Below are 27458 nucleotides of genomic sequence, written 5' to 3' on the forward strand. Positions count from 1 at the left end.
TGCATTTGATATACATAAATACCTTTTCATAGAAAGCCTTTTTGTAAACTCCAGTTCCTCCCTGGATGGGGCCCTGCTGCTCCTTTGGGTCCTCCCTAGATTGGGCTCCTGGATGAGGCAAGAGCAGTAGAGCCCCATCCAGGAAGAAACTGAAGGAGCAGCAGAGCCCCATCCAGGAAGAAACTGAAGGAGCCGCAGAGCCCCATCCAGGAAGCTACTTAAAACTTAATTTCCTTCCTGGATGGGGCCCTGCTGCTCCCTCAGATCCTCCTTAGATGCTGCTCCTAGCTGTTCTCCTGCTGCTGCCTCTGTGTAGAATGAGCAGGAGCAGCTGTGTGCAGCTATATGTGCTGCCAGTGTTGTGCCCTGATTGGTGGTAATTCCATCATGACATCACAATGCTTTCTGACTGGTGACATATGCACGGTATTATGACATCACAGCCACCTTGCAGCAGTCATGTCTGGGCAACCTTCTGTTTGGTGGAAAGTGCAAAGCATTATGACATCATGTTGTTGTTGTTATTGTTGTTATTTATTAGCATTGTGCCATTGTCTTATTGGTGGAAATCCCAGTCATCTTCCTCAGCTTTGCTATTACTCTGAGTTATGTTATATATATTTCCTCACAGTGTAAGATCTCTACTTGCTTTCATGTAATAGGAACCTTTATTGTTTCCTCCTAGTGGATGACATCTGTCCTGGCCATGAGATGGTCACACAGGGGCCTGGCTTGTTACAGGACAGAGCTCTGATAACTGGGCTCCTGGGTGTCCATCTCATAGCCATTCATCATGGATGGGACTCTCTGATATATAATACTATGGGGGAGATTTATCAATCAGTTACAGTGGGAAAGTTCTTTGTTTACCATAGCGGCCAATCACAGCTCAGCTTTTATTTTACCAGAGCTCATGAATATTAGAGAACTGCTCTGTGATTGGTTGCTATGGGCAACACAGGAGATTGTTCCCATAAGACGGCTTGTTACATCTCCCCCTGTGTGATTTATTATCTCATCATTATCAATGAAGGAAAATCTTATACCCAGAGGGGATGTCCAGACCTAATCCTGCCCCCCTGGCTCTGCTGCCCCCTAGTGGTCATGGTCATATATACAGTACATGGTTATGGATGAGTGCAAAGAGTGACAACATGGCGGCCCCCTCCTGAGAGTTACACTTGGACATTGCTGATATCTGATTGCTGTAACTCCAATAAGCTTTTCCATCACAGTCAGTCTGGCTATCACCTCTCTATGTGGTTTATCACAATGACGCTGCTCTCTTACTGGGACACAGATGGTAACTCTTATGGATGGATGGAGGATTTGCAGTGGTAAGTATAGCACAATCTGCTACTAGTAATGGTGTCACTGCCATCCATCAGCCATGATGCTAGTTGGAATAGCCTCTTCTCACAGCTGACACTTTACTACAGAATAGACGACACATCCAGCTGCAGGCAGATACATTGTAGTAAAGCTCCAGGACAGGGGAGAGATCTGTGCTGACACTGATGTAGATAGAATAGAGGGGCCCCAGAGCAAAGACTATACTTGCCCCCTATATAGTGCTGGATTATGGCATCTTGCATCAGATCTTTTCACACGGCATCAGCGCTGCATATTTACTTATTGTATGTGCCCAGAAACCTCCATAGACCCCATCACCACAAGTGTCACTTTGGCCTCCATTCATATGGTATACTGTGCAGGTTGCTTTACCATTCATTAAATGATACTTCTTTACATAGGAAAAACAAGAGTCCGTGGAGTCTCGGTTGCGAGTCTCAAAACACGGGATAGCCAGATATCTCTAGCCTGTTGCCACGGGGTGCCTCCATGATAGGGAGAGCACCACACCACCCTGATAAATAGCCCCACTCGGTTGCGAGTATTGGAACGTAAATAGGGAAATACCAGGGTGGCCCCTTTTTGTTAACGTCTAGTTCAATACTCGTACCTTGAGTTAGACATTGACAAAAAGGGGCCACCCTGGTATTTCCCTATTTATGTTCCAATACTCGCAACCGAGTGGGACTTAAGGGGCTATTTATCAGGGTGGTGTGGTGCTCTCCCCATCATGGAGGCACCCCGTGGCAACAGGCTAGAGATATCTGGCTATCCTGTGTTTTGAGACTCGCAACCGAGACTCCACGGACTCTTCATTTGCATAATTACATTTTTGGGGGCATTAGTGGAGACTCTTGGTTGAGTACTTCAATGGAGTTTGTTTTTTTTCACTGTTCTCCTTGAGTTCAGTGATTACTGTGTTTTGTCGTTTTTTTTTTTTTACATAGGAGCTTGATGTATGGCAGATATCACTTGAGGCATTTGTCAGAGTATATGCTGGAGAGTTCACCAAAATATACCTTGGATGAACTCCAAGAAACGTTAAAATTGTGAAATAAGCCTAACTGGTGTAAGGTCTTTAATAAAGAGTACCTGCCACTAAAATAAAAGAGAGACAAGAGTGACAGCCTTCTCAGCCAATCACTGGCTGCGGTGCTGTCCCGTCCAAATCAGCCAGTGATTGGATGAGCAAGGTCTCAAAAATCAGCAGGAGACAGCACTTTAAGGTGAAAAAATGTGATGCTTTTATTCACATCCTGAATAAAAGCATCACGTTTTTTCACCTTGAAGTGCTGTCTCCTGCTGATTTTTGAAGATTTGTATCTGGAAGGAGGGGTCCTGTCCAGTGAGACGAGCACTCTGTATCTACCTTTTCTACTTTTACTGTGCATGTGCTGTTCCCCTGAATTGTTATTGGATGAGCAAGGTGTCACCAAATAAGGGACTGGAGAAAAAGAAAAATGGGGGATCGCGGACAGGTAAGTATAGATGAGTGAACTTTGAATTGCATTAGAGCATTTCTAGTGTTCACATCATGAAAAACTTTTGATATGTCTCTACAACATGAGAAAATCTGTATGGGAGGTGTGGGAGATATCTGACTACAAAGCTCTGCTATCTCCGGTGGCTCCCATATTTGCTGTCTGACCTCCCGCCATCACCTAGTTCTATATCCTGAGGCTAGGAAATCACTTATAATCATATATAATCTTCCTGCAGCCTGTACTATGTACATGATGGTCCACCAGTCAGTAGGGGTTGTCAGATTCACCTCTGCCCTAAAACCAAACCATCAATTTATATCTTGAAGCTTTCTAATTTCGTAACATAGACACCTGAACCTGGTGCCCATTGTGTTCCTGCGATGTCTTAATCTGGGATTAAAATTGGTAAATGTTCCTCAAAAATGAAATGTACTTATACCTGGTTAAGAAAACGTTTTAAACATTTTCAACATGTCATTGACATGGTGGGGGTCTGGATATTAAGAACTCTACTTGTTGCTTAAAGGGGTTATCCAGAGAGAAGAGAAGGTCCTGGGTTATCACACAGATTCCCCCTGAATACAAATTTGGGATTTGCGGAGCTGACACGTCACGACCTGGCTGATGGACTGGAGGGACGCCACTCCAGTCACTGATTGGCTGAGTGGCCAGTCCATCAGCCGGGACAGGACTTTTCTCTCGAAATGTGACATCATCACAATCCGGCGGGGGTCCCGAGGACGGTCCCGTCGCTCACTGTGGGCACAGGGAGAGGTAAGTTGTAATCGAATTCCCCCCTGTTGGTTGCCAAATTTAAATAAAAAAAAACACCAGATGTTTCAGATACGCTAAGATTTTTCCCTATTGACCTCAGTGAGGCTACATTCACACATCTGAAATCACGGATCCACAACAGCAGACGGCACTTTGTACCTCTAGCGCTCCGTAATTCACTGACCATTACATTATAGACAGTGATCTGTGCCGCAGTTATGGTTCTGCCCTACCACATATTTTTTTGCAGCAGGGATCACTGCCTATTCACTAATGTTTGAATACGGACATAGAAACTTATTGGTTTTAAATTGGTCCCTAATTGTTAATCTTCAATTATAGACACATTGTGCAGATGTGTTAATGAGCCCTAAGTAGGACAAAATCTGCAACAAATCTACAATAAAAAGGATGGTGCAGATTTTGCTGTGGAGGCAACGGTGGAATAATACACATTCATTTTATTTCACAATCAGCACAAAAAATACAATTGTAAAGGTTCCTGTGTACTTTATAGTGATATCCATCAAACTTGCTGCTTGCTGTTGGTTTAGGTGACAATATAATGTGTATGGTGCCTCCCAAGTCTCTGACAGATAGTGTCAGTGGAGAGAAAGACCCCTTTGTTCTCGGAGAGTAAAGTCACTACCAGAGCTGTCTGACTGTGGCTTACCCCTCCCCGCCCCATAGAGAACACAGAAACATTCAGACATGCTGAATGTTCATGTGTATAGGCAGGGGCGGTCTTGGCATTTCTGGGGCCCCAAGCGAAGTTATGTCTGCCCCCCCCCCCTCGACACGCATTCCAAAACAATAGACCGCTGTGTGTTGCCCCCAGAAGTATATACCCCTTGTGCACTACCGCCAGTAATATATACTCCTTGTGTGCTGCCCCCAATAGTATATACCCCTTGTGTCCTGCCCCCAGTAGTATATACCCCTTGTTTGCTTCCCCCAGCAGTATATAGACCCCTGTGTGTTCCCCCAGTTATATATAGCCCCCTGTGAGCTCCCCCAGAAGTATATAGACCTCCTGTGTGCTGCCCCAGTTGTATATAGACCCCCTGTGTACTGCCCCAAGTTGTATATACCCCCTGTGTGCTCCCCCACTAGTATATAGGCCCCCTGTGTGCTTCCTCAGGGGTATTTAGCCCCCCTGTGTGCTCCCCCACTTTGATATAGACCCCTGTGTGCTCCTCCAGTAGTATTTAAACCCCCTGTGTGGTTCCCCCAGTAGTATACAGACACCTGTGTGCTCCCCCAGTTATATATAGACCACCTGTGTGCCTCACAAGTAGTATATACACCCCCTGTATGTTCCCCCAGTAGTATATAGACCCCCTGTGTGCCCCACCAGTAGTATATAGACCCCTGTGTGCTCCCCCAGTAGTATATAGCCCCCCTGTGTGCTTCCCCACTTGGATATAGACCTCCCGTGTGCTCTCCAAGTTGTATATAGACCCCATTCTGCTGCCCCCAGTAGTATATAGACCCCTCTGTGAAGCCCCAGTAGTCTATAGCCCCCCTGTGTGCTCCCCTCTTTTATATAGACCCACGATGTGTGCTCCCCCAGTTAAACAGACCCCTGTGTGCTCCCCCTCCCATATAGTATATAACACAATAAAACAAACACTTATACTCAACTGGGTCCGGGCGTCTCCTCTTCTCTTCACTCTTGTGGCCGCAGGAAGGGTTTTCCCTGCGATCACAAGAGGCCGCACTCCCCTTGTCCTGGCGCCGATGCTCCAGTGATGTCACTGGAGCGCCGGCACCACAAGGACAAAGCTGCCTTCCTGCGGCCACAAGAGTGACTGACAGGAAGGGAGCCCATGGCTCCCGCCCTGTAAGTGCTGCTGCTGCATGTAACTATGAGCGCTCATTACGAGTGCTCATAGTTACAGTTCAGATGGCAGCAGCGAGCGGGGCAGAGGGCCCTGTCCAGCAGTCTTGAGCACAAGAGCGGGGCGTGGGGGCCCCCCTGGATGTTGGGGGCCCCAAGCGATCGCTTGGGGTGCTTGGTGCCAAAGACCGCCACTGTGTATAGGGAGGACGGGGGAGAGTACTGTCAGGGAAACAATTGGTTCATCCATGGCAACTATGTATAGCCAGCTTAAAGGGGTACTCCAGACTTTATTTTAACCCTAGACAATCTTGGATGTACGATGTACTGAAGTTGTAAGAGCCGAAATGCACATTACAATTTATTCATTTATATTCTACACTGATAGCAAAGTCGTACTCGGTTATATACATAACCAGACCAAACAATTTTATATGTATGTCAGCAATCGTGTGGAACGCATCAGAAGCTTCTCTACTCCTGAACAGTGGCGTTATATCTCCACAGAACATAACCCAGCTGATCGAGGAACAAGACCTGCATCAATTGCATGCCTTTTAGATCACATGTGGTTACATCCTCCAAAGTTTCTGTGAGAAGACCCCTGTCTGACTCCAACTAATGACGTCTTTGAGCTAGTTGATCCTGGCCTGCAAACTGCACACTCTACACTTCTGTAACTTCGAGAGTCAAGCTGAAGTCACAACGATTCGAACGCTTCTCAACTTGGTCATCTATTGTGTGAGCTATTGCTAGATTAATTCACATGTCTCACTGCTTTGCAAGGGACACTTCGTCACAGTGTCGTCGTTGGCATATGTGTAAGGAACACCCTACAGCCGCAGACCTCGAAAAAGCTAAACAAGTTATCATCCGTTGTGTTCAACATGAAGTGTATCGTCAGGAGATAGACAGCACCTCAAGAAACGTCAGTTTGTCCAGGAGCAGTGCACTCTACAAACTCAACCCAGTCTTCTTCTGTTCTAACAACGAACTAGTACTTTTTCCTCCTAAGGGTATATTCACACGGGTGGGCAGGTCCTGGCAGTTCCCATACACTACATACTTGCTGCGGTCTAAACGACCGCAGCGAGTATGTAATTCTACCGCCCTTAACCCCTTCTGCTCCCGCCCGGCTCCCCCGCTGTAAGCATACTTTACCTCTCCTCGCTGCACGGGTCCTGCGTCCTGCTCTCCTGTCCGGCCAATTAGTGTGTTGCCCAGCCGCAGCCACTGATTGGCCGGGCGGGAGAGCAGGACGCCGGACCCGTGCAGCAAGGACAGGTAAAGTATGCTTACAGCGGGGGAGCCGGGCGGGAGCAGAAGGGGTTAAGGGCGGTATAATTACATACTCGCTGCGGTCGTTTAGACCGCAGCAAGTATGTAGTGTATGGGAACTGCCAGGACCTGCCGGGCTCGCAGCGAGATTCTCGCTGCGAGCCCGTTTGTGTGAATATACCCTAAGGAAGATATCACATAAGTGACTGTGATACCATATTCAGCCCATGGCGGGGAGCTTACCACCGTGAACTATGACTGTGTCATCAGTGCAGGGCCGTCTTAACAGCATTATGGGCCCCTGGGGAGAGGTGCGAATTGCCCTCCCCCCGCAGCCGCCACCATCAAAACCCCCCCATCTTTGCAACCCCGCCCCTAGCCAGTACAATTACTTACAATAAAAAATACTAATTATTGTTAACATAAACTTTAATTCACAACACAGTCTCCCAGCAGCACAAAAACGAAAAATAACCGTGCGTGCATGCCTCACCAAACCAGACCAAAGTATCCAAAAAACGCAATGGAGACAGCACTTCCAACAGCAATCTTCAGGGTTTATTTTCACACCAGTGCAACATGTCTCATATATACAGAGGGGCAACAACACGACTATTATATATGAGAACCATGTTGTTTCCCTGTATACTGTATACAGGGAAACAACATGGTTCATATATAATATAATAGTCATGTTGTTGCCCCTCTGTATATATAAGACATGTTGTTTTGCCCTTCGCTATATATAAGCCATGTTGTTTCCCTGTATATTGTATTATACAGTATACAGGGAGACAACAAGGCTTATATGCAGAGGGACAGCAACATGTCTCATATATTGTATCTGGGGCATGTAATATATTCACCACGTTTCCCTGTTCACTGCACAGTACTCCGACGGCCACCCTCATGGGCTGAGACCTGACGTTGTCCTCCTCAGTTAATATGTGAAGGAGGAGGAGTCTCAGCTGCTGCGTACAGCGTTCACAGACTCCTCTCCCTTCTGCTGGCCTGAGCCTGAGGACCACACACGGGGGGGTAGCTGACGGCAGGACTCAGAGCACAGGCACTGCACAGCACCTACAAGGCGGAGCTTGCGCTGTGCAGACCAGGGACAAGGAAGATGTCACGTCGGCCGGGGGGAGGGGGGAGCGGCTGACGGCAGCACAGGCACAATACCTACAAGGGAGCTTGCTTGTTCGGGGGCCGGGGACAGGGAATATGTCACAGCCAGTATCGGACTGGGGTACCTGGGGCCCACCAGAGGAAATGATCCTTGGGGCCCACCAACATAGAACCAGTGAGACACGACATGCTGACCCTGCTCCTTCCCTGGATTCATCTGTATCTGTGACAAATCCCTTGTGAACAACATTTTCAGTTGAACTAAAACTCTCAGAACCCCCTACATTTATAAAGCTCTCAGGGTATGCTGGGAGTTGTAGTTTCTGAGGGCACAACCTTTTAAGAAATCAGTGTGTGCAGAGTCTCCTGGTGGCTGCAATCTGTGGGTGACAGCCATCAGCCCTGAAGGTCCAGAAATACATCTGTCTACACTGTACTACAACTCCCAGCATATCCTGAGGGCTGCAGACTGTTAACTTGGCCCTTTCCTTCCTCGACCAAGCGCATGCTATTTGTATATATATATGGTATTACCAATAATACCAGTATACAAGGGGGAAATATTACTGCCACACCACAACCATCACCACCATATTGTTACTGACTAAATCCTGTACACTAAATCCAATAAAACACAGTGCCAGATAACAAGCAACAAATATTACCACCACATACTGACTAACACCACCGCTGCTACTGACTAATCCACTGTACACATATCACTAGCACCTCATCCAGTCATATAGAGGTACCCAGCTCTACACAGGTTCTGTACACCAAATACATTACAGTGCAGTTACATCAGGTGACTCACAGGGAACGTCTTCTCTGATCGGAGTTCTTCCCTTTTCATCTTCTTCTCCATTTAACCTGGGCCGTTATGAGAACTTCTCCGAGCCACTAATCCACAGAATCTGCCAGACAGACATATTAGGCTCCTCACTCTGTCACCATCCTCATCTCTCTACAAACTGCACATCTGTATTGGCCCCTTATAGATGGCTCCCCCTGTATTCCTCCCTTATAGATGGCTCCCCCCTGTATTCCCCCTTATAGATGGCTCCCCTTTATTCCCCCCTTATAGATGGCTCCCCCCTGTATCCCCCCCCCCCCCCGTATAGATGGCTCCCCCTTGTATTCTCCCCTTATAGATGGCCCCCTGCACAGCAGATAAAAAACAAACAAACACACAACTCACCTAACAAGCGCTCCCTTGTTGCTGCTTCTTCGGAAGCTTCTTCATCCGGAAGCTCAGTGTGCGCCCGGGCTGGGACAGGGGCCCCCTAGGACGCAAGGGCCCCCGGGCAGCCGCCTACCATGCCCAATGGGTAAGATGGCCCTGCATCAGTGGACACCTCACCCGTGGACTAGTGTGGGTTGGTGAAAGTGTTGGCTTATAGCGGCTTCCCTAATCTGAAGATGGGTTTATTTGAGTTCTCCATTTTGAAGATACAAGTCTTAGTCTTCAAGGTTTGGACCGAATGTTTCTTATTGTTGCATATTGTTGTTTCTTTCTTGTTTACAGGTTTAAAGGAACATTGTTCCTACGATAGTATGTAGTGAAATCTAAAAGATTTCAGACGGGGAGTGTCATGTCCCAGGACTTCGTTTCATTCACTGACATGTGTCTGTTATATTGCATTGTCTGTTTTAGTTTGACCCTCCTGTCTTCCTGTACCCTAGCTGTGGTGTGTTAGCTCCCCACTTGTCCCTCATCCTGTCAGCCATTTTATCTTACTGTATTGTACAAGCCACTGTATCCTGCTGTTGACCCTGGTCATTTATATTCTTTCACACCATTGTAACCAGCATTTCTACAAGATTTCTACCTGGAATAAACCTGGAATCTTTCTACAATGCCTCTGCAGTGGAGTTTAGCTATCTGATAATATATGGTCCGGAGTAAGTAAATGGAATACAGATACAGAGACTATCTCATACACCCCACACTTACTGCCAGGTCATTGAGTCAGAATACCAGTGGTGTCATTCTTAATCATGACAGATTGATCTCCAGCCCTGTCCTCATCAACACCCACACCTGTGTTAATGAAGCAATCACTGAAACAATGTTATGGTGCGTTTACACGGGCAGATTTATCTGACAGATTTTGGAAGCCAAAACCAGGAATGGATTTGAAAAAAGGAGAAATCTCAGTCTTTCCTTTATGACCCATTCCCTGTTTATGGTCTGTTCCTGGCTTTGGCTTCAAAAATCTGTCAGATAAATCTGCCTGTGTAAACGCACTATTAGCTGGTCCTTTTAAGGCAGGGCTGCAATGATGTTGAAAAGGAGGGCCGGAGTAGGGACGCAGTCATGTGAGGAGGCCCACATGACTAGGGTTTGTAGGAGGCACGTAGGAACGTGGGGGGCGGAGCTTAAGTTATATACGTACCTGCGGCGGGGGCGCCAATCAGTCGGCGGGAAGCACTTCAGCAGTCCCACCCTCCCTCCCTTTTTGTTTATTACCAGGTTGGTGCGGGTTTGGTTAAGGGGGGTCACGGCAGTTTGGGGTTCGGTCAGTGGTGCAGGTGTCATTGCAGCCAGGCGGGGGGGGGGGGGGGGTCCTTGTAGTTGGAGGTAAATTGGCGGGGGGATGGGGGGATCATCCGGGGTATGACCCTCCTCCTCATTTCTGGAAGTAGTTAAAATGGTGGTCTGGCGCATGTGGACTCTCAAGGAAGGTTTATCACCGGAGAGTTGGTGGTTGGCATGGTAGCCATATTGGGCTTGGTGTCCCTGAGTCTGGGGGGCGGCTGGGGGCAATATATATAGATAATTAACCGATGTGTTAGTATGGGCGTCAGATCTATGTAGCTACAAGGACCTCCCTCAAGGGTTATGTTAGAAGAGTAGTTAATCCGGTTTATATTGTTAATAACTTGTATGTTTGTATTTGTTAATAAATATTGGCTGCTGTGGCCATTATTAGCCAAACAGTGGTTGTGTCATTATTTAAGGTGGAGGAGCTGGGGGGGGGGGGTGGAAAATTTCAGGGGTGGGGGTGGAAAGAAGGGGGGCGGGGCTGTGGTAAAAGGGAGAAGGGATTGGCATTGGGATTGTGGCGTATGGAAGCCGTACTCTGCAATACCAAAGTCATGTGTTTTGGGGGGATAAAGTTCATTTTCTAGGCAAATATTGACTTTGCAAGTAATTGCTGTTAAGCTGATCACTCTTTATAACATATAACATGGAGTATATGCAAATTGCCATTTTAAAAACTGAAGCAGTAGACTTTGTAAAAGTTAATATTTGTATCATTCTCAAAACTTTTGGCCATGACTGTATGATTAAATTATTCAAACCCTAAAAGGCAAATAACACCCCTCCCCCCTCCAAAAACACAATTTATATTTACAGTCTTAGTTCCATGGAAATGTTATCGTTATCAGTGCTACTTGTTCTTAAAACACCTTAATAACACAAAGGAAAAAAACTAAAGGACGAAAGTGAAAGATCCTGACTATATTTAGAATACAGATAACCACATTGGCTCAAATCTATTTACCTGGGACACTTACCTATTTACATGCCTGAAATTCATGCATCAGTGGTGGTAAAGTTAGAAATGCTTTTGACATGGCAGCCCATTACTGGTTGAGACTAGTGTTAAGTAGACTTGCCAAACATTCTCCAAACCCGAACACTGGGTATTTGACTCTCACCCAGGTGGAAAAGTTTGATGTTGTTCTAGGGCTGCCAGAAAAACATGGATACAGCCTATGGCCAGGTTCACACGCTGTAAAACACTGTCTATTCTGTGACCCGGTCGGGTCACAGAACGGCTAGTGTCACTGAAGATTATTGCGGATGGTACTGCAGTACTGGCCGGATGAACTTCATTTGTGCTGAATTGGGATGCGGGCGCATCTATTTGCACCTGCATCTCAATTCACCATAGCACACAATGGAAAGTGCGGTCAGAGCCGCACTTTCCATTGTTTGAGCTGTCCATTCTGTGTGGCCGCTACATGTCATGTCAGTTTTTCGTACGGCCGCTAGGGATCCTGGCCAGAGTGTATACCATGTGTATACACTCCGGCCAAGATTCCATTGACTGCAATGCAACATAAATTTTCTATTAATCACGGCTGTTGTTGCAAATCAGCAACATGACCGTATCTATGTTTTCCAGGACTCTGTAGGGCATTGGCATGTTTTTTACAATGACTTGCACAATTGGGTTGAAACAGCACCATTTTTGCTGCAATTATGGGAGAATCATGGTAAAAACTGAAAAAAATGCACCAAAGTAGAACATGTGAGCACAGTTTCAGGTGAGGTGTATAACTAATACAGTATATATCCTGATCTCATAAAGATAGCAGAATCTGGGACTGTGGTGGGGTTAAAGGGCCTTGAGCATCCAAGGTCATGTTCCTTAGTTTGAAACTCCTCCAGTGTTCTAGCCATTTTCACCCCAAGTACAGCTGTGCTCTTTCCATTCAGGCATGGCATTACCAGCATTATGAGCCCCTGGGCAGAGCTGTAAACTAGGCATTCCAGTGGATGTTGCCTGGGACCATCTCCTCCATGTAGTTCTCCTGGTCCCTTTTCCAAGCTGCAGTTGAGAGCCCCCCCCCCCCCCCGGCAGCCTACTACCCTGCCCAGTGGGAAAGACAGCTCTGCATTCAGGGGCAGCCAGTACTGACCTGCTGAAATGTGTACTGATTGTAGAGAAAGAAGAAATTGTTGTTTCACCTCCCATTACCTACAATATGGGGAAAAAATGATCTGCCATTGAGAAAGGGGCCAACGTTTTTTAGTGTGTATTTTAGTGCAGAACTGTAGCTGTATGTGACCACCAGTAGCATGAACTAGGCAGCAGGGATTGGCAATAATTACTATACTTGTTATTGTTCTTTTGACCATATTGTGAGCTTTATAGCAACATATGATGGGGAGACCTCTGCAATAAGCAGTGATGTTCTTCCTTTAATAATCACATGATGTTGCTGTATGTAGAGACAAAGTCAGTGTGAGTGCTTAAAGGGAATTTGTCAGCTCCCAGGCACTACCTGAGGTGCTGACAGTGTGGTATAGCTGGCAGTCTCCCAGTGAGCATGGTGCCTGTTTGGTAATTTTCCATGCAGCGGATTATGTACAATCTTATGTCTCCTACTGTACTGAAGAGTTACAGAGCAGTTGTTTGTGCCACACTCTGGCATGCATCCTCCTCCCTTCATGAATAATTAATGCTGCCCGGCCTCCTGCTCGCTCAGCTGTCAGATTGCAGATCAGTCCTCTGTAGGCAGGTTATGTCTGAAAGAATCTCTTCTCCCTAATGTGTTTGAGCTGTGGTCTAGGGGTAACTAACCTGTCTAGAGACCTGCCAGCAGCCCATTCTCTGGTTTGAATCGCCTGATGGAAATTAAATACATGTCTTTTTTTTCTCATTATTGTAACATTTTTAAGGCGATGTTCACACAGTATTTTTGCTCAGTACTTTGGTCAGTATTTTGCAACCAAAACCAGGAGTGGATTGAGAACACAGAAAGGCTATGTTCTCACACTGTTGAAATTGAGCAGATGGCCGTCATTTAATGGCAAATATCGGACGCTGTTTTAACAGTAATTATTTGCCATTAAATGACGGCCATCCACTCAATTTCAACAGTGTGTGAGCATGGCCTTTCTGAGCTGACAGATTCCCTTTAAGCACTCACACTGACTTTGTCTCTACATACAGCAACATCATGTGATTATTAAAGGAAGAACATCCCTGACAGATTCCCTTTAAAGGAACTGAAACAGCTCTTTGCTCAAGGACTTATGTACTTATAAAAAATTTCTGGGGTTGGGGAGAGAGACTTGCACAAAAATTCCTTTCCGCCCCTTGTGTTCCCATGTTGTGAGCCAGGTGACCCAGTAAAATAACCCTTAGTATCACCATGCTTTGTCACCATAAGAACAAACATACAGTATGTTTACTTTTGTTTTAGATTTTATTTTAGATTTCCAGCAAAAAAAAAAAAAAAAGAAGAAAAAGAAAACGAAAATGAAAATAACATGTCTAAAATTGCAGATCACATGACTATCCTGGTTTCTTATCCAGCTGGTTATTCAGATCACAATCCTGCTATTTATTCTAGTAGGTAAACAAAACATTTTTTGTGGGCACTTTAAGAATTGGGCAGTAACCATAAAACAATGGAAGGTGGGGTATGAAGGCTTCCTATTACAGATAGATTTCTTTTCATTTTCACTTTACTAGGAGGCATCACGCAGCTCACATCTGTTCCTGACTGAGACTCTGTAAGTAGTATACTGTGTGTTGTATGTATTGTATTTTTTTATTAATCCATGTTAATATTAATCACTGATAATTATGCAAACATCACTTTAACCCCTTAAGGACCGGGGCAATTTTGATTTTTGCGTTTTCGTTTTTTCCTCCTTGTGCATAAAAGGCCATAGCAGTTGCATTTTTTCACCGAGAAACCCACATGAGCTCTTTTTTTTGCGCCACTAATTGTACTTTGCAATGACAGGCTGAATTTTTGCATAAAGTACGCTGCAAAAGCAGAAAAAAATTCAATGTGTGGTGAAATTGAAAAAAAAACAAACACATTTTGGGAGGCATTTATTAAGTCCGGCGTTTTTTACGCCGGACGTAAAAATGCCCCCGCAGCTCCGGCGCTACGGAGATTTATGTAGAGGCGGACTGCCTCTACATAAATCCCGTGCGCGACGTTGCGCACCGCCGAAAACCTACGCCAGCTGAGGACTGGAGTAGGTTTTCGGCGTACATTTTGGCGGAACGGATGATAAATCGCGCGGACTCTGAGTCCGCGCCCTCCGTTCCGCCCACTCTCCGCCCCTTTTCCGCCCCCTTTCCGCCCCCTGGCGTACTCGGCGGAAAGTGCCGATTTGCGAATATTTTATTCGCAAATCCGCCATTTTTGCTTAAAAAAAGACGCAAATCGGCACTTTCCGCCGAAAAACAGCCAGTCGCCGGATGATACATGTGGCCCTTTGTGTTTTTAGTGGATATGTGTTTTTACGCCGTTCGCCCTGGGGTAAAACTGACTTGTTATATATGTTCCACAAGTCGTTGCGATAAAAACGATATATAACATGTATAACTTTTCTTGTATCTGATGGCCTGTAAAAAATTAAAACCATTGTTTACAAATATATGTTCCTTAAAATCGCTCCATTCCCAGGCTTATAGCGCTTTTATTCTTGGGTCTATGGGGCTGTGTGAGGTGTCATTTTTTCGCGCCATGATATGTTCTTTCTATCGGTACCTTGATTGCGCATATACAATTTTTTGATCGCTTTTTATTAACATTTTTCTGGATTTGATGCGACCAAAAATGCGCAATTTTGCACTTTGGTATTTTTTGCGCTTACGCAGTTTACCGTGCGAGATCAGGAATGTGATTAATTAATAGTTCGGGTGATTACGCACGCGGCGATAGCAAACATGTTTGTTTATTTATTTACTTTTATTAATAACCTGGGAAAAGGGGGGTGATTCTGACTTTTATTAGGGAAGGGGGCTTTTTATTAATAACAACACTTTTTTTTAATACTTTTACACTTATACTAGAAGCCCCCCTAGGGGACTTCTAGTATAAGTGCACTGATCTCTCATAGAGATCTCTACAGAGATCTCTGCAGCATATCTATGCCATGAGATAGGCACTCGTTTACTTCCGGCTGCTGCAGCCGGAAGTAAACGAGTGCCGAGCCGGGGACGGTGCCATCTTGGAGCGGTCCCCAGCCAGCTTCAGAAACGGAGATCGCTCCTCCGGGATAACGTCCCGGAGAAGCGATCTCCCCACTAGACACCAGGGATGACGCTGCAAACGGTAATCGGATGCAGCTGTTAACTTTGACAGCTGCATCTGATTACTGTATTAGCGGGCACGGCGACCGGACCGTGCCCGCTAATACCTGCGGTCCCGGGCTACAAGCGACACCCGGGACCGCCGCAGTTCAGAGCACGGCCGCCGCGCGGCCCCGCTCTGAACGTCCTAACGGCCGCAGGGCGCAAATATACGCCCGCGGTCGTTAAGGGGTTAAGTAAGATGATTCCCTGATTTATTGTTGTGTAGGCAAATTATAAGGTATATTTCAGTATTCTCCCTTAGACTACAGAGTGTCCGGAGGGGGGTAGGTAGGGTGGCGATTGAGCCGGCGCAAGGAGCTGCGGATGAGCGGGGGGGCGGGCTGCGGGAACGTGATCGGTAAACGATTTTTCCGTACGATATATCGTACCGTCTAAACGCTGTTTGTTAAAAAAAAAAAAACGTTACTCCGACATCGTTAATCGTACGATCGGGCCAATTATCGTTTCGTATAAACGCAGCATGAAATAGTGCTCTCTGCTGATACCTGTCCAGACTAGTAGCAAATTCTCAAAGAAAACCTCTCCTGCTCTGCAAATTGGAAAGAATTCACCACTCTCTGCAGGACATACCGCAGCTGATAAGTACTGGAAGACTTGAGATTTTTTAATGGAAGTAAATTAGAAGTCGCTTGCACTTTCTGGCACCAGTTCATTTGAATTTTTCTCTTTCTCTTTTTTTTTTTTTTTTTTTTGCTGAACTACCCTTTAAATGCTCCTTGAGTGTATAAACCCACACACCGTATAAGCAACGTATTTACTGCTGCGATACGCAGCAAATACGCAGCAAACACGCAGCAAAAACGCATCAAAAACGCAGCAGATTATATCTAAATAACTGAACACAGCATCAAATCTGTACCAACAAATCTGCTGCGTATTTGCTGCGTTTTTGTTGCGTATCTGCTGTGTATACGGTGTGTGGGTTTGTACCCTTAATGAACAGAGAATGGCAATGAACAGACTTTTTCTAACCATACTTCATATCAGACTGCTTGTATTTGCTATTGGTTTAGTTCTCAGTATCCGCCATCTCCCTATTTCTTCTGTAGACCATCAGGTGGTTCAACTACTATACTCATTTTTGATGCATCCATTTTCCTCCCCTCCTTATCTTGTTGTTGGAAACTAAAATAAAACTTTTAAATATAAAAAAACAGCTCTCCAAAACTTTACAGTTATTCTTAATAGTAAAGATACAAGTGTGACAATAATGGTGTCACAGAAAAGAGCAAAGGAGAAAGGAGTAAGCACAGTGTTAAAACTGTAAAACCTTTGATTAAAAAATGTCAAATCTTCCAGTACTTATCAGCTGCTTTATGTCCTGCAGGAAGTGATATGCTTTTCAGTCTGGAGAATAGGAGAGGTTTTTTGGGGGGAATTTGCTACTGCTTTGGTCTAAGAATGCACAGCAAGAAATGTATGGTGCCTTCACGGGGCTTATAGGAAATAATTATATAGCATGTGATAGAACAGGGCACAGTTTTCTTTCTCTCATATTATCTATGTGTGTATCTAAATTTGAGGAAAAAACTTTGTGTGTAAATAGAGGCTGAATATGGCCACCATGGTCTGATCATTAGACATCATTACCCCCAGGACTTAAGGCCGATATCGACTGCTACGGACGATAATCATCCCGTGCAATAGAAGGCAATGATCAGCCGACATTGTTCATGTCAGGTGATCGTTGCGTCGTTTGTCTTTGCAACATGTTGAAAGACAAACAATTCATACAGCAAAGATTTGCTGCCTTCGCCCCGTGGAATAAGGGTACTGTTACACCAACAGATCTGACGACAGATTATCTGCCAAAGATTTGAAGCCAAACCCAGGAACAGACTATAAACAGAGAACAGGTCATAAAGGAAAGACTGGATTTCTCCTTTTTTCAAATCCACTCCTGAGTTTGGCTTCAAATCTTTGGCAGATAATTTGTCGTCAGATCTGTTGGTGTAATAGTACCCTAAGAGCGGCGGCAGCAGACCACTGCTGTATGCTATGGGCTGCCTGGAAGTTCTAGCGATCACCCGGCCCCTCCCGCACTCACCCGCACAATGCTGCTGCGTGGAATAGCACGCTTCAGAAGGAATGGCAATAGCTTCAGAAGGCATGATTAATTACACTGGTGGGACACACAAACAATCACTGTATCATTTGTGCGGCCCATTAAATATATTGCTGTTGGACGCACATATCCTGTTTACACAGGGAGATGTGCAGCCAATAGCGATATAATTTAGGATAATTTGGGGAACATTTATCAAACATATATTAATAGGCGTAAACCATAAAAAAAATTAGGCGTGGGAAGAGGCCAGACCCCCCCCCCTCCCCTCCCTTCTGGCCGGTCAGGCCTGCCAGGATTACACGGTAGGTAAGTCAAAAATCTGTGCCTTTTCATTGTGATAAGCATGTTAGTGCCAATCCGGACAATCTCAGCTGTATTGATAATTACTTTTATTCTATTGTTATAGTTCAGTGTTTTTTTTACCTTTGTATAACTGACAGCTAAATTCTATCTAATTTCTCTTTTGTAGCCTATTACTCAACAATTTGCCGCACACAGCTACATTCATCTGACATTAAAATAAAATTCTAGGATCAACCATGGTAAGTTATGTTGTTGTGTTCTTTTTCTTTTACCCGCAAGCATATTTATGCCATAACTGCTTTTAAGAAAATGTAAGTTACCTATTTTTTTGTTTTTAGACACATAGCGCCAATCAATATGAACAGATCCCCTGTGAGGTAAGGAATTTTTTTTTTAAAAAGAAAAAAAATTATTAGATTTCCTTCCAGGAGTTTAACATAAATTCTTACGCTTATCTCTCCATACTCCCCTGATGTCCTGCTAGCGGTTTCTTTGGTGTCCCACTCTGACTGCAGGGGTTTCACTTCCGAGATGGACTTCTCTTGGATTTGAGCTCACTCAGACAATCACAGGCCTTGGTACTATACCATCTCAGTTGGTGATTGGCTGAGCGGGCTATCACTTCTGAATGAGTGAAGCAAAGTGACTGCAGTCAGCTGGGGGAGACCAGAAACAGCGCAAGCAGGACATCGGGGGAGTGTGGACAGGTAAGCATAGGGAAGGAGAGTTATCAAAGGGTGAAAATATAGGCCGGTGTAATATGCCTATAGGAACCAATTACAGCTTTGCTTTCAGCTCTGGTAAAATGAGTGAGGAGCTGTGATTGGCTGCTGTGGGCAGTTTACACCAGTCTATATTTTATACTCTTTGATAAATCTGGGTCAAGATATTTCTTATTTTCTATATGATTGCAGCTATATAGGAAAAATTTGCTAATGCCGGACACCCCCTTTAACAGTGAAATTGCCTTTGTTTTACTCTATATGCACTTACATTATTTACAAAGCATTGTTAAAGTCCATGTCCATGATCACGAGTCTATGTCATTGAGACAAGGAAGGCCTAATAGACTTACATTATAAGTCCATACCTGCCATGGGGGCCCGATAATACCTGTAAACGAGCAGCGATCTGCTAGATCGTCGCTCGTTTACTGGACCTATTACACGGCCCGATAATCGTTAAACAAGGGCTGCAGGGACATAGTTACCGATGTCCTTGCAGCCCTTGCTTAACTATATACATTACCTATCCACGTTCCAGGGCTGCTGCTGCGGTCTTCTTCTCCCCGGGTCCTGACAGGCCACTCTGAAGTTAGAGTGCGCAGGACCCGGGGAAAAGAAGACCGCAGCAGCAGCCCTGGAACGTGGATAGGTAATGTATATCATCAGTCACCGGCTGCACACCACTATTACATGTAGCGGTGCTCGGTCGGCTCCCGACGAAAATAGGTCCAAACCTATATCAACGATCAGCCGATGATCGTTGTCATCGGCAGATTGTTGTATTTATTACATGGAGAGATAATCGGCCGAATAGGGCAAATTCGGTCGATTATCGCTCCGTGTAATAGTACCCTAAGAGTGAAAGCAGCTCTGGCACACAAACCCCACCAGCCTGCATAAAACAAGCCCCACCCCCTACACACACACACACACACATATACAAACTTGTTATTGTCACACAGTGGAATTTTAAAAAATAAAGTTATAGATCCTTACCTTTTTTGTCATTGCACATTCCAAAAATCATAGATTAAAAAGCTATCAAGTAGTTACATCTGCCTAAGATTGTACAAATAGCTTACTGCACCATGAGCCCCACATACTACCATGGACAAAATAATAGAAATGTTATAGGGGTCAGAATGTAGTGTTGGAAAGCAATTATTATTATTATTATTATTATTATTATTATTTGGACATAGGAAATGCATGCTCATCTCATGGGTTTCTGCAGCTTGAGGAAACCAGGTCACTCACAAGCATTGTCCCTATGTAGGTAGTGGCTGGTCCTAAGAAACAGGGTGCTGTGGCAGGGCACCAGAGAACAGGGGAAATAAGAATGGCAAGCAAGCCGGATTGTCAAAGAGAGAATCAGCATGGTACCAGGGATGGGACAGCAGCATAGTCAACCAGGTGTAGGATCAGGGTAGGTGGCTTCAGATAAAGTCAGACAGTCCAAATCAGCAACATGAGGCAAATAGGTGCAGGTAGATTAGGATTGGTGGAGGCAGAAATAGGTGGCGATACACTGGCCCTTGAAATCTCAGGCGAGCAGCCACACACCCACCCTAGCAGACGAAGGTGGCATTGCAGTGGTGGTTGGATAACAATATAGACAAGGAGGAGTGAGGACACAAGTGGACACCAGTGCCCCCAGGACCATGGCAGCGGAGGAGCGGGCAGGACCAAGGCAGAATGTAGGATAGGATCAAGTCAAGGACAGTGCCGCCAGTAGTGTCAGGACAGTACTCCCACCTCCACACACCCCTTTCTTGGGTCTAAAGTGGGAAACAAGGCTATGGAGGAGAAGACGACATGAAAATTCTCTTTCGGTTCCCTGGATCTTTCTTCTGGTCCATAATTCCTTTAATCCACCAAGAAGTATCTTTTTCTTCAAACAATCTTGGCATAAAATCCCCAGTCAATGTTCTAAGGCTCCTTGACTGAGCGAGACTTGACTTGAAGGGACATCTCTTTGCTTAAGAGGTGTGAGAGCCATTTTGCATATCCTTTCTTCCCAGAATTCTCAGTGGAGCAGCAATGGTCTGTAAGTCTCCACACGTCTTTATGACAAGCTCTCCTTAAGGAGAGCCACTACCCCTTTGACCCACGTCGATAGACTTCTCACTAGCCAGCCAACACCCTGCTCTGCACCCCAAAATAACTCTGCGGATGGGAAATCTTTCCTTTTGGACAGATAGTTTGGCTTGGCATAAAATCCCCATTCAATGTTCTAAGGCTCCTTGACTGAGCGAGACTTGACTTGTGAGAGATACTTTGCATATCTTTTCTTCTAACAACCTTGCAATTCAGGATGTTCTTTACCTCATACTCTGATTCAAAGTCTGTGGTGACAGATGTGGATGAAGTATATGTTGAGAACTAACGGTTTGAGGAGAGACATATGGAAGGCATTAGGAATTTTAAGAGAAGGTGGTAATCAGAGTTTATAAGACCCCGGATTGATCATCTTCAGGACCACCAGGGGACTGAGGAGTCAACTTATAAATAGAAACGCTCATCTGGATATTCCATGAGGAAAGCCAAGCTCTATCACCTGGAGCTAACTGGGGAGGAGACCTTCATATTTAACATCTACATTCTATTTCACCGCTTACCAAAGGGAGATCTTTGTTGCCAATTATCTGCTGGAACCTCAGTAGACTCTGGGACAAGAAGAAGAGGCATGGATGTTGCCCAAATACTATTTAGAAAGGCAAAGATCAAGAAGATATCCCGGGAATGGGTGTGTGTAATGGGTAACAGTAGTTACATAGTAGAGACAAAATACAAGTAAAAAGCAACAGCACTACTGGTAAAAGCCACACTGCAAATACTGCACAAATATATTTTTTTATTTTACCAAATCTCAGACACCACAAATTAAAAAACAACAACAACACCATAGCGTTACAATTGCCTGGATTCCCATATCTACCAAGTAGAAGGACAAAAGGGCTTTGTGCAAATACATTATACAAAACATATGATAACGTCAGCAAAAATACCAAGACAATGGTGAAACTATGTACCATAAAGAGCTGCAAAGAATTGGTGCACAATAAGTAAAAACATTAAACTGTAATATACTGTATATCAAAATGTACTAATTTTACTGCATGATATTAAGACTTATGGATGTAGACTAATTGCTGCTTCATATTTTACTATTCACAGATAGAACTGTCAGAAGGATATGTTTCCCAATATATTAAGACATTAGCACAATTGATTGAAACAACTAAAAGCTGCATCTTAGAAATGACCATAATTGCAAATGAGCTGGACAGGTTCCATAGAGGAGCCACCATCGCCAGTGTGACGGGAAGTTCCTTCGGAATTGCTGGAGGCATCCTTACTATTGTAGGCCTGGCACTGATCCCCGTTACACTCGGTGCATCCCTGATTGTCAGTGGCGTCGGTGTTGGTGTTGCTGTAGCTGGCGGAGTCACAGGGGCGGGGGCTTCTATTGCTGATATTGTAAATATTAGACAGAAGACCACCAGGGTACAAGAGATTGTAGATCGATTCAATGCTGAGATGAAGCATCTGAAAGAGATTTCTGCCAAAATTGCCTCCGTAATTGAAACTCTACAGAGTAGGGTCGAAGGGTTTGATCAAAACAAAAGCATTGAGTTTACAAGACTGTTTGGAAGAGGTGTGTTTGCTTCGACAGAGATTGGTAGGCTGGCCCAACTGGGTAAGATAACAACACTGGCATCTCGAGGGGCCCAGTTAGCTTCTCGGGGAGTTCAGGCAGCCACAGCCATTTCTGGGGTTTTGGCAGGGGTCTTTATTATACTTGATGCATATTACATTGTTAGGGGAGCAATAGATCTGCACAGAGGAGGTAGGACTGAGGAAGCTGCAAAGGTAAGAGATTGTGCTAAGGATTTAGAAAAAATATACTTAGATTTGCAGGCAGCTGATAATTTATGTAAGTGTTTGAGCCTTCTTTAAAATTTCTTCAACTCCTAAAAGAGTCACATAACTTTCCTGTCTCTAAAAGATTTCTATTGCAGGTGGTGGTGTTCTAAGTGAATTTACTGTTTCTATATACCAGGAATGGGGAACTTTTGGCTGTCTGGGCATGATGGGAATTGTAGGGGGGGCCAAGGTATCCCATCTCTGATACATACTCTAGATACATATGTTATGATTCTTTTTCTGAACTCCACATTAATCTACTGATTCTATTTAGTGTTAATTTATAACCCTGAGCACATGTCAAAGACACATGCATGGGACCTGCATATAAAATCCTATAGTACTATATTATATAGAGATGTATATAATTACATAGTTAAAAGACAAGAGTCCATCAAGTTCAACCTATAACCCTACTATGTTGATCCAGAGGGAAAATAAATGCTCAAGGGGCAGATGACAATTGCTCCATCACAGGGAGAAAAATTCCTTCCTGATTCAGGCTATGTTCACACTGCGTATATATCCGGCCAGACATATACGCGGTAAACTCCGGCCGGAGAATTACGCTACTTGCGGCCGGCTACGTACGGTCCGCGAACTTACGCCCGAAGTCTACTTACGCTTCCCGAGCGCCCTACGTAACGATCTGACAGCGGTCTTTTACTTGGAAATCTTCGCCTAGCCCCGGACACCCCACAGAACCTTTTAAGATTGGCACAAAAAGCTGCAAAAATAAAGAAATCACCACTACGTACGGGACCGCATGTAATGCTACGGGCGTAAGTTTTCGTCCGCAAACAATGGTCTGGTTAATTTTTCTACGCCGCCGCATACGATCCGGGCGTAAGTTCGTACGTAGTGTGAACTGTGCAGCCGTACTTCGTATACTTTCCATAATACGCAAACTACGTAAGTCTCCGGCCGCTTATTCACGGAACGCGCTAAGGCCGGAAACTTACGTAGTGTGAACATAGCCTTAAAAATGACAATTAGAATAAATCCCTGGATTAGCGTCCTATCACATGTAATCTAATGCCCATAACTTGTAATATTATATTTATCGAGAAAAGCATCCAGGCCTCCCTTGAACTGTATCCTTCGACACAGTTAACCATTCTCTCCTCTTACAAATTCTTTCATCCCTTGGCATCACTTGCTCAGCCCTCTCCTGGATCTCCTCTTACCTCTCCAACCGCACTTTTAGTGTCTCCCACTCCCACAACACCTCCTCTCCTCATCCCCTTACTGTTGGTGTTCCCCAAGGCTCTGTACTCGCGCCTGTTCTCTTCTCCATCTATACCTCTGGCCTGGGACATATCATAGAATCCCACGGCTTCAGGTACCACCCAATGACACCCAGATCTACCTCTCTGGTCCAGATGTGACCTCCTTGCTATCCAGGATTCCAGAATACCTATCAGCTATATCTTCCTTCTTCTCCTCCTGCTTTCTAAAACTCAACATGGACAAAACAGAACTAATCATCTTTCCCCCATCTCATCCACCCCGCCGTCTAACCTGTCAATCGCTATCAATGGCTGCACTCTGTCCCCTGTCCCTCAAGTCCGCTGCCTTGGGGTCACCTTTGACTCTGCCCTGTCTTTTAAACCCCATATTCAGGCCCTGACCACCTCCTGCCACCTTCATCTCAAAAACAGTTCCAGAATCCGCTCTTTTCTCACCCCTGACTCCACAATACTGCTGGTACATGCTCTGATCATCTATCGCTTGGAATACTGTAACATCCTCCTCTCTGGCCTTCCAGCTAACTCCCTTACTCCTCTCCAGTCTATCCTTATCTCTGCTGCCCGACTAATCCATCTTTCCCCTCGCTTTGCCTCAGCCTCTCCCCTCTGCCAATCCCTCCACTGGCTGCCCATTGCCCAACGTATTCACTAAAACCAAAAAAGAAGAAGAGGGGGAAAAAACCACCCCACTAGCAAAACATGCAGGACCAAAAATCACAAAATATGTATATGTTATTTATCTTTATTTGCATATATAGAAAAATGTATTTACAAAGCAAAAATTTAAAACAGTAAAGCAACTGACACATAAACAGATCCCCAGAACAATGGTGGTGGTAAATTGTACAAAATAATATGTATACAGAGTGCAGAGGTAATAAATTAATTTACACAAATGAAGCACTGGGCATTGGGCATGTAATTAGCTAAATTTATGCATAGTGCTTTATAAGGTGCATACAAGTCCATAAAGTGCATATTTAGATACTACCCATATGTCCTTAGTGCAACGACCACCATACCACTCACCCGACGCGCGTTTCGCATACTTGCTTTATCGAGGGTGATGTATTCACTTTAAACTGTTGACCATGACGTACAAGGCCATCCACAACCTGTCCCCTCCATACATCTCTGACCTGATATCCCTCATGCAACCTTCGATCCTCCAGTGACCTCCTTTTGGGCCCCCTTGTTCGTACCTCGCACAACCACCTCCAAGACTTTGCCTGAGCCTCTCCCATACTCTGGAACTCACTACCCCAACACCTCCGGCTCTCATCCACCATCAAGTCCTTCAAAAGTAACCTGAAAACCCATCTCTTCAAACTAGGCTACAACCTATAACAATTCTGTATCACACTTGACTGGCTGCACTTTACCTCCTGTCTCTCTCCCCATTACCTTATAGATTGTAAGCCCTCGCGGGCAGGGTCCTCTTCCCCCATGTATCAGTCTGCCATTTGCCTTCATGTAATGTGTTTTTGATCGTGTAATGTTCCTGTTTGTTACCCCTATCTCTTGTATAGCACTCTGGAATTGAGGGCGCGCTATAAATAAATAATTAATAATAATAATAATAATTTAATGAATCAGCCATGACAACATCATGTGGCAGAGAGTTCCATAGTCTCACTGCTCTTACAGTAAAGAATCCACATCTGTGCTGATGGTGAAATTTTCTTTCCTCTACACTTAGAGGATTCCCCCTTGTCATGGTTACAGGCCTAGGTGTAAAAAGATCACCAGAAAGATCTCCGTGTTCTCCATTCATATATTTATGTACTTGCAGAATGGAACATGCTATTACTAAATGGGAAAAAATAGTTGCTTTCATGAAAAAACTGTGCTACCCCTGTCTTCAGGTTGTGTGTGGTATTACAACTTGGCTACTCTCACTTCAATGGAGCTGATCTGCCATGCCACACAAAAAACGAGGATAAGTGTGGTGATGTTTCTGGAAGTAAGCAGCTACATACTGTACTACATTGGTAATGTACAATGATTCTTATATTAATCTGGTATATACTGTACTACATTGGTAATGTACAATGATTCTTATATTAATCTGGTATATACTGTACTACATTGGTAATGTACAATGATTCTTATATTAATCTAGTATATACTGTACTACATTGGTAATGTACAATGATTCTTATATTAATCTGGTATATACTGTACTACATTGGTAATGTACAATGATTCTTATATTAATCTGGTATATACTGTACTACATTGGTAATGTACAATGATTCTTATATTAATCTGGTATATACTGTACTACATTGGTAATGTACAATGATTCTTATATTAATCTGGTATATACTGTACTACATTGGTAATGTACAATGATTCTTATATTAATCTGGTATATACTGTACTACATTGGTAATGTACAATGATTCTTATATTAATCTGGTATATACTGTACTACATTGGTAATGTACAATGATTCTTATATTAATCTGGTATATACTGTACTACATTGGTAATGTACAATGATTCTTATATTAATCTAGTATATACTGTACTACATTGGTAATGTACAATGATTCTTATATTAATCTGGTATATACTGTACTACATTGGTAATGTACAATGATTCTTATATTAATCTGGTATATACTGTACTACATTGGTAATGTACAATGATTCTTATATTAATCTGGTATATACTGTACTACATTGGTAATGTACAATGATTCTTATATTAATCTGGTATATACTGTACTACATTGGTAATGTACAATGATTCTTATATTAATCTGGTATATACTGTACTACATTGGTAATGTACAATGATTCTTATATTAATCTAGTATATACTGTACTACATTGGTAATGTACAATGATTCTTATATTAATCTGGTATATACTGTACTACATTGGTAATGTACAATGATTCTTATATTAATCTGGTATATACTGTACTACATTGGTAATGTACAATGATTCTTATATTAATCTGGTATATACTGTACTACATTGGTAATGTACAATGAATCTTATATAAATCTATTATATACTATACTACATTGCTAATGGTTCTTTATATTCATGTATAAAATAGTTCTTTATATTCATGTATGGTTTATTATTGTCATATGAATAAAGCTTCACCACAACCACATAATATAATACAGGTAAAATGCTATAGCAGGACTACATGTAACAGGTTGTTAGGTGCTGTCATGGAGGTGTGTTACCCCACTAAGTCATGTGGGGTGTTACCCCACTTGAATGACACTGAACTTTTGGGTCAAGTACCTTTATATTTTTCTCAATTATACCACAGCACACTTGATGGTTACAATAACAAAAGGCACAGTACATTTCATGGTTATGACATGTGTTGGGTCACACGCAGCCATAGGTCAGAGTACAGTCCTTTCAAAGAATTTACTCATGACCAACCAACACTCAGAGCATCTGTATGGTCACTAACCACAAGGTGATCAGCTCTTTCACG

General features: G+C 44.0%; 1 protein-coding gene across 2 annotated transcripts; it reads left to right on the top strand.

The window, feature by feature from the left end:
• Positions 1-1216: 1216 nt before the first annotated feature.
• Positions 1217-26979, top strand: LOC138795878 (apolipoprotein L4-like). 2 transcript variants are annotated; one of them, XM_069975561.1, is made up of 5 exons: positions 1217-1337; positions 14070-14110; positions 18251-18323; positions 18423-18461; positions 21987-26979. In XM_069975561.1, exons 3-5 carry the CDS (start codon positions 18321-18323, stop codon positions 22767-22769), a joined length of 825 nt encoding a protein of 274 aa, XP_069831662.1. In that variant the 5' UTR covers positions 1217-1337; positions 14070-14110; positions 18251-18320; the 3' UTR covers positions 22770-26979. The 2 variants fall into 2 exon arrangements, with proteins under 2 accessions (XP_069831662.1, XP_069831661.1); XM_069975560.1 differs by lacking the exon at positions 1217-1337 and adding an exon at positions 13880-13950.
• The last annotated feature ends 479 nt before the right edge of the window (positions 26980-27458 follow it).

This window comes from Dendropsophus ebraccatus, chromosome 6, assembly GCF_027789765.1.
Source record: "Dendropsophus ebraccatus isolate aDenEbr1 chromosome 6, aDenEbr1.pat, whole genome shotgun sequence".
NCBI lineage: Eukaryota > Metazoa > Chordata > Amphibia > Anura > Hylidae > Dendropsophus > Dendropsophus ebraccatus.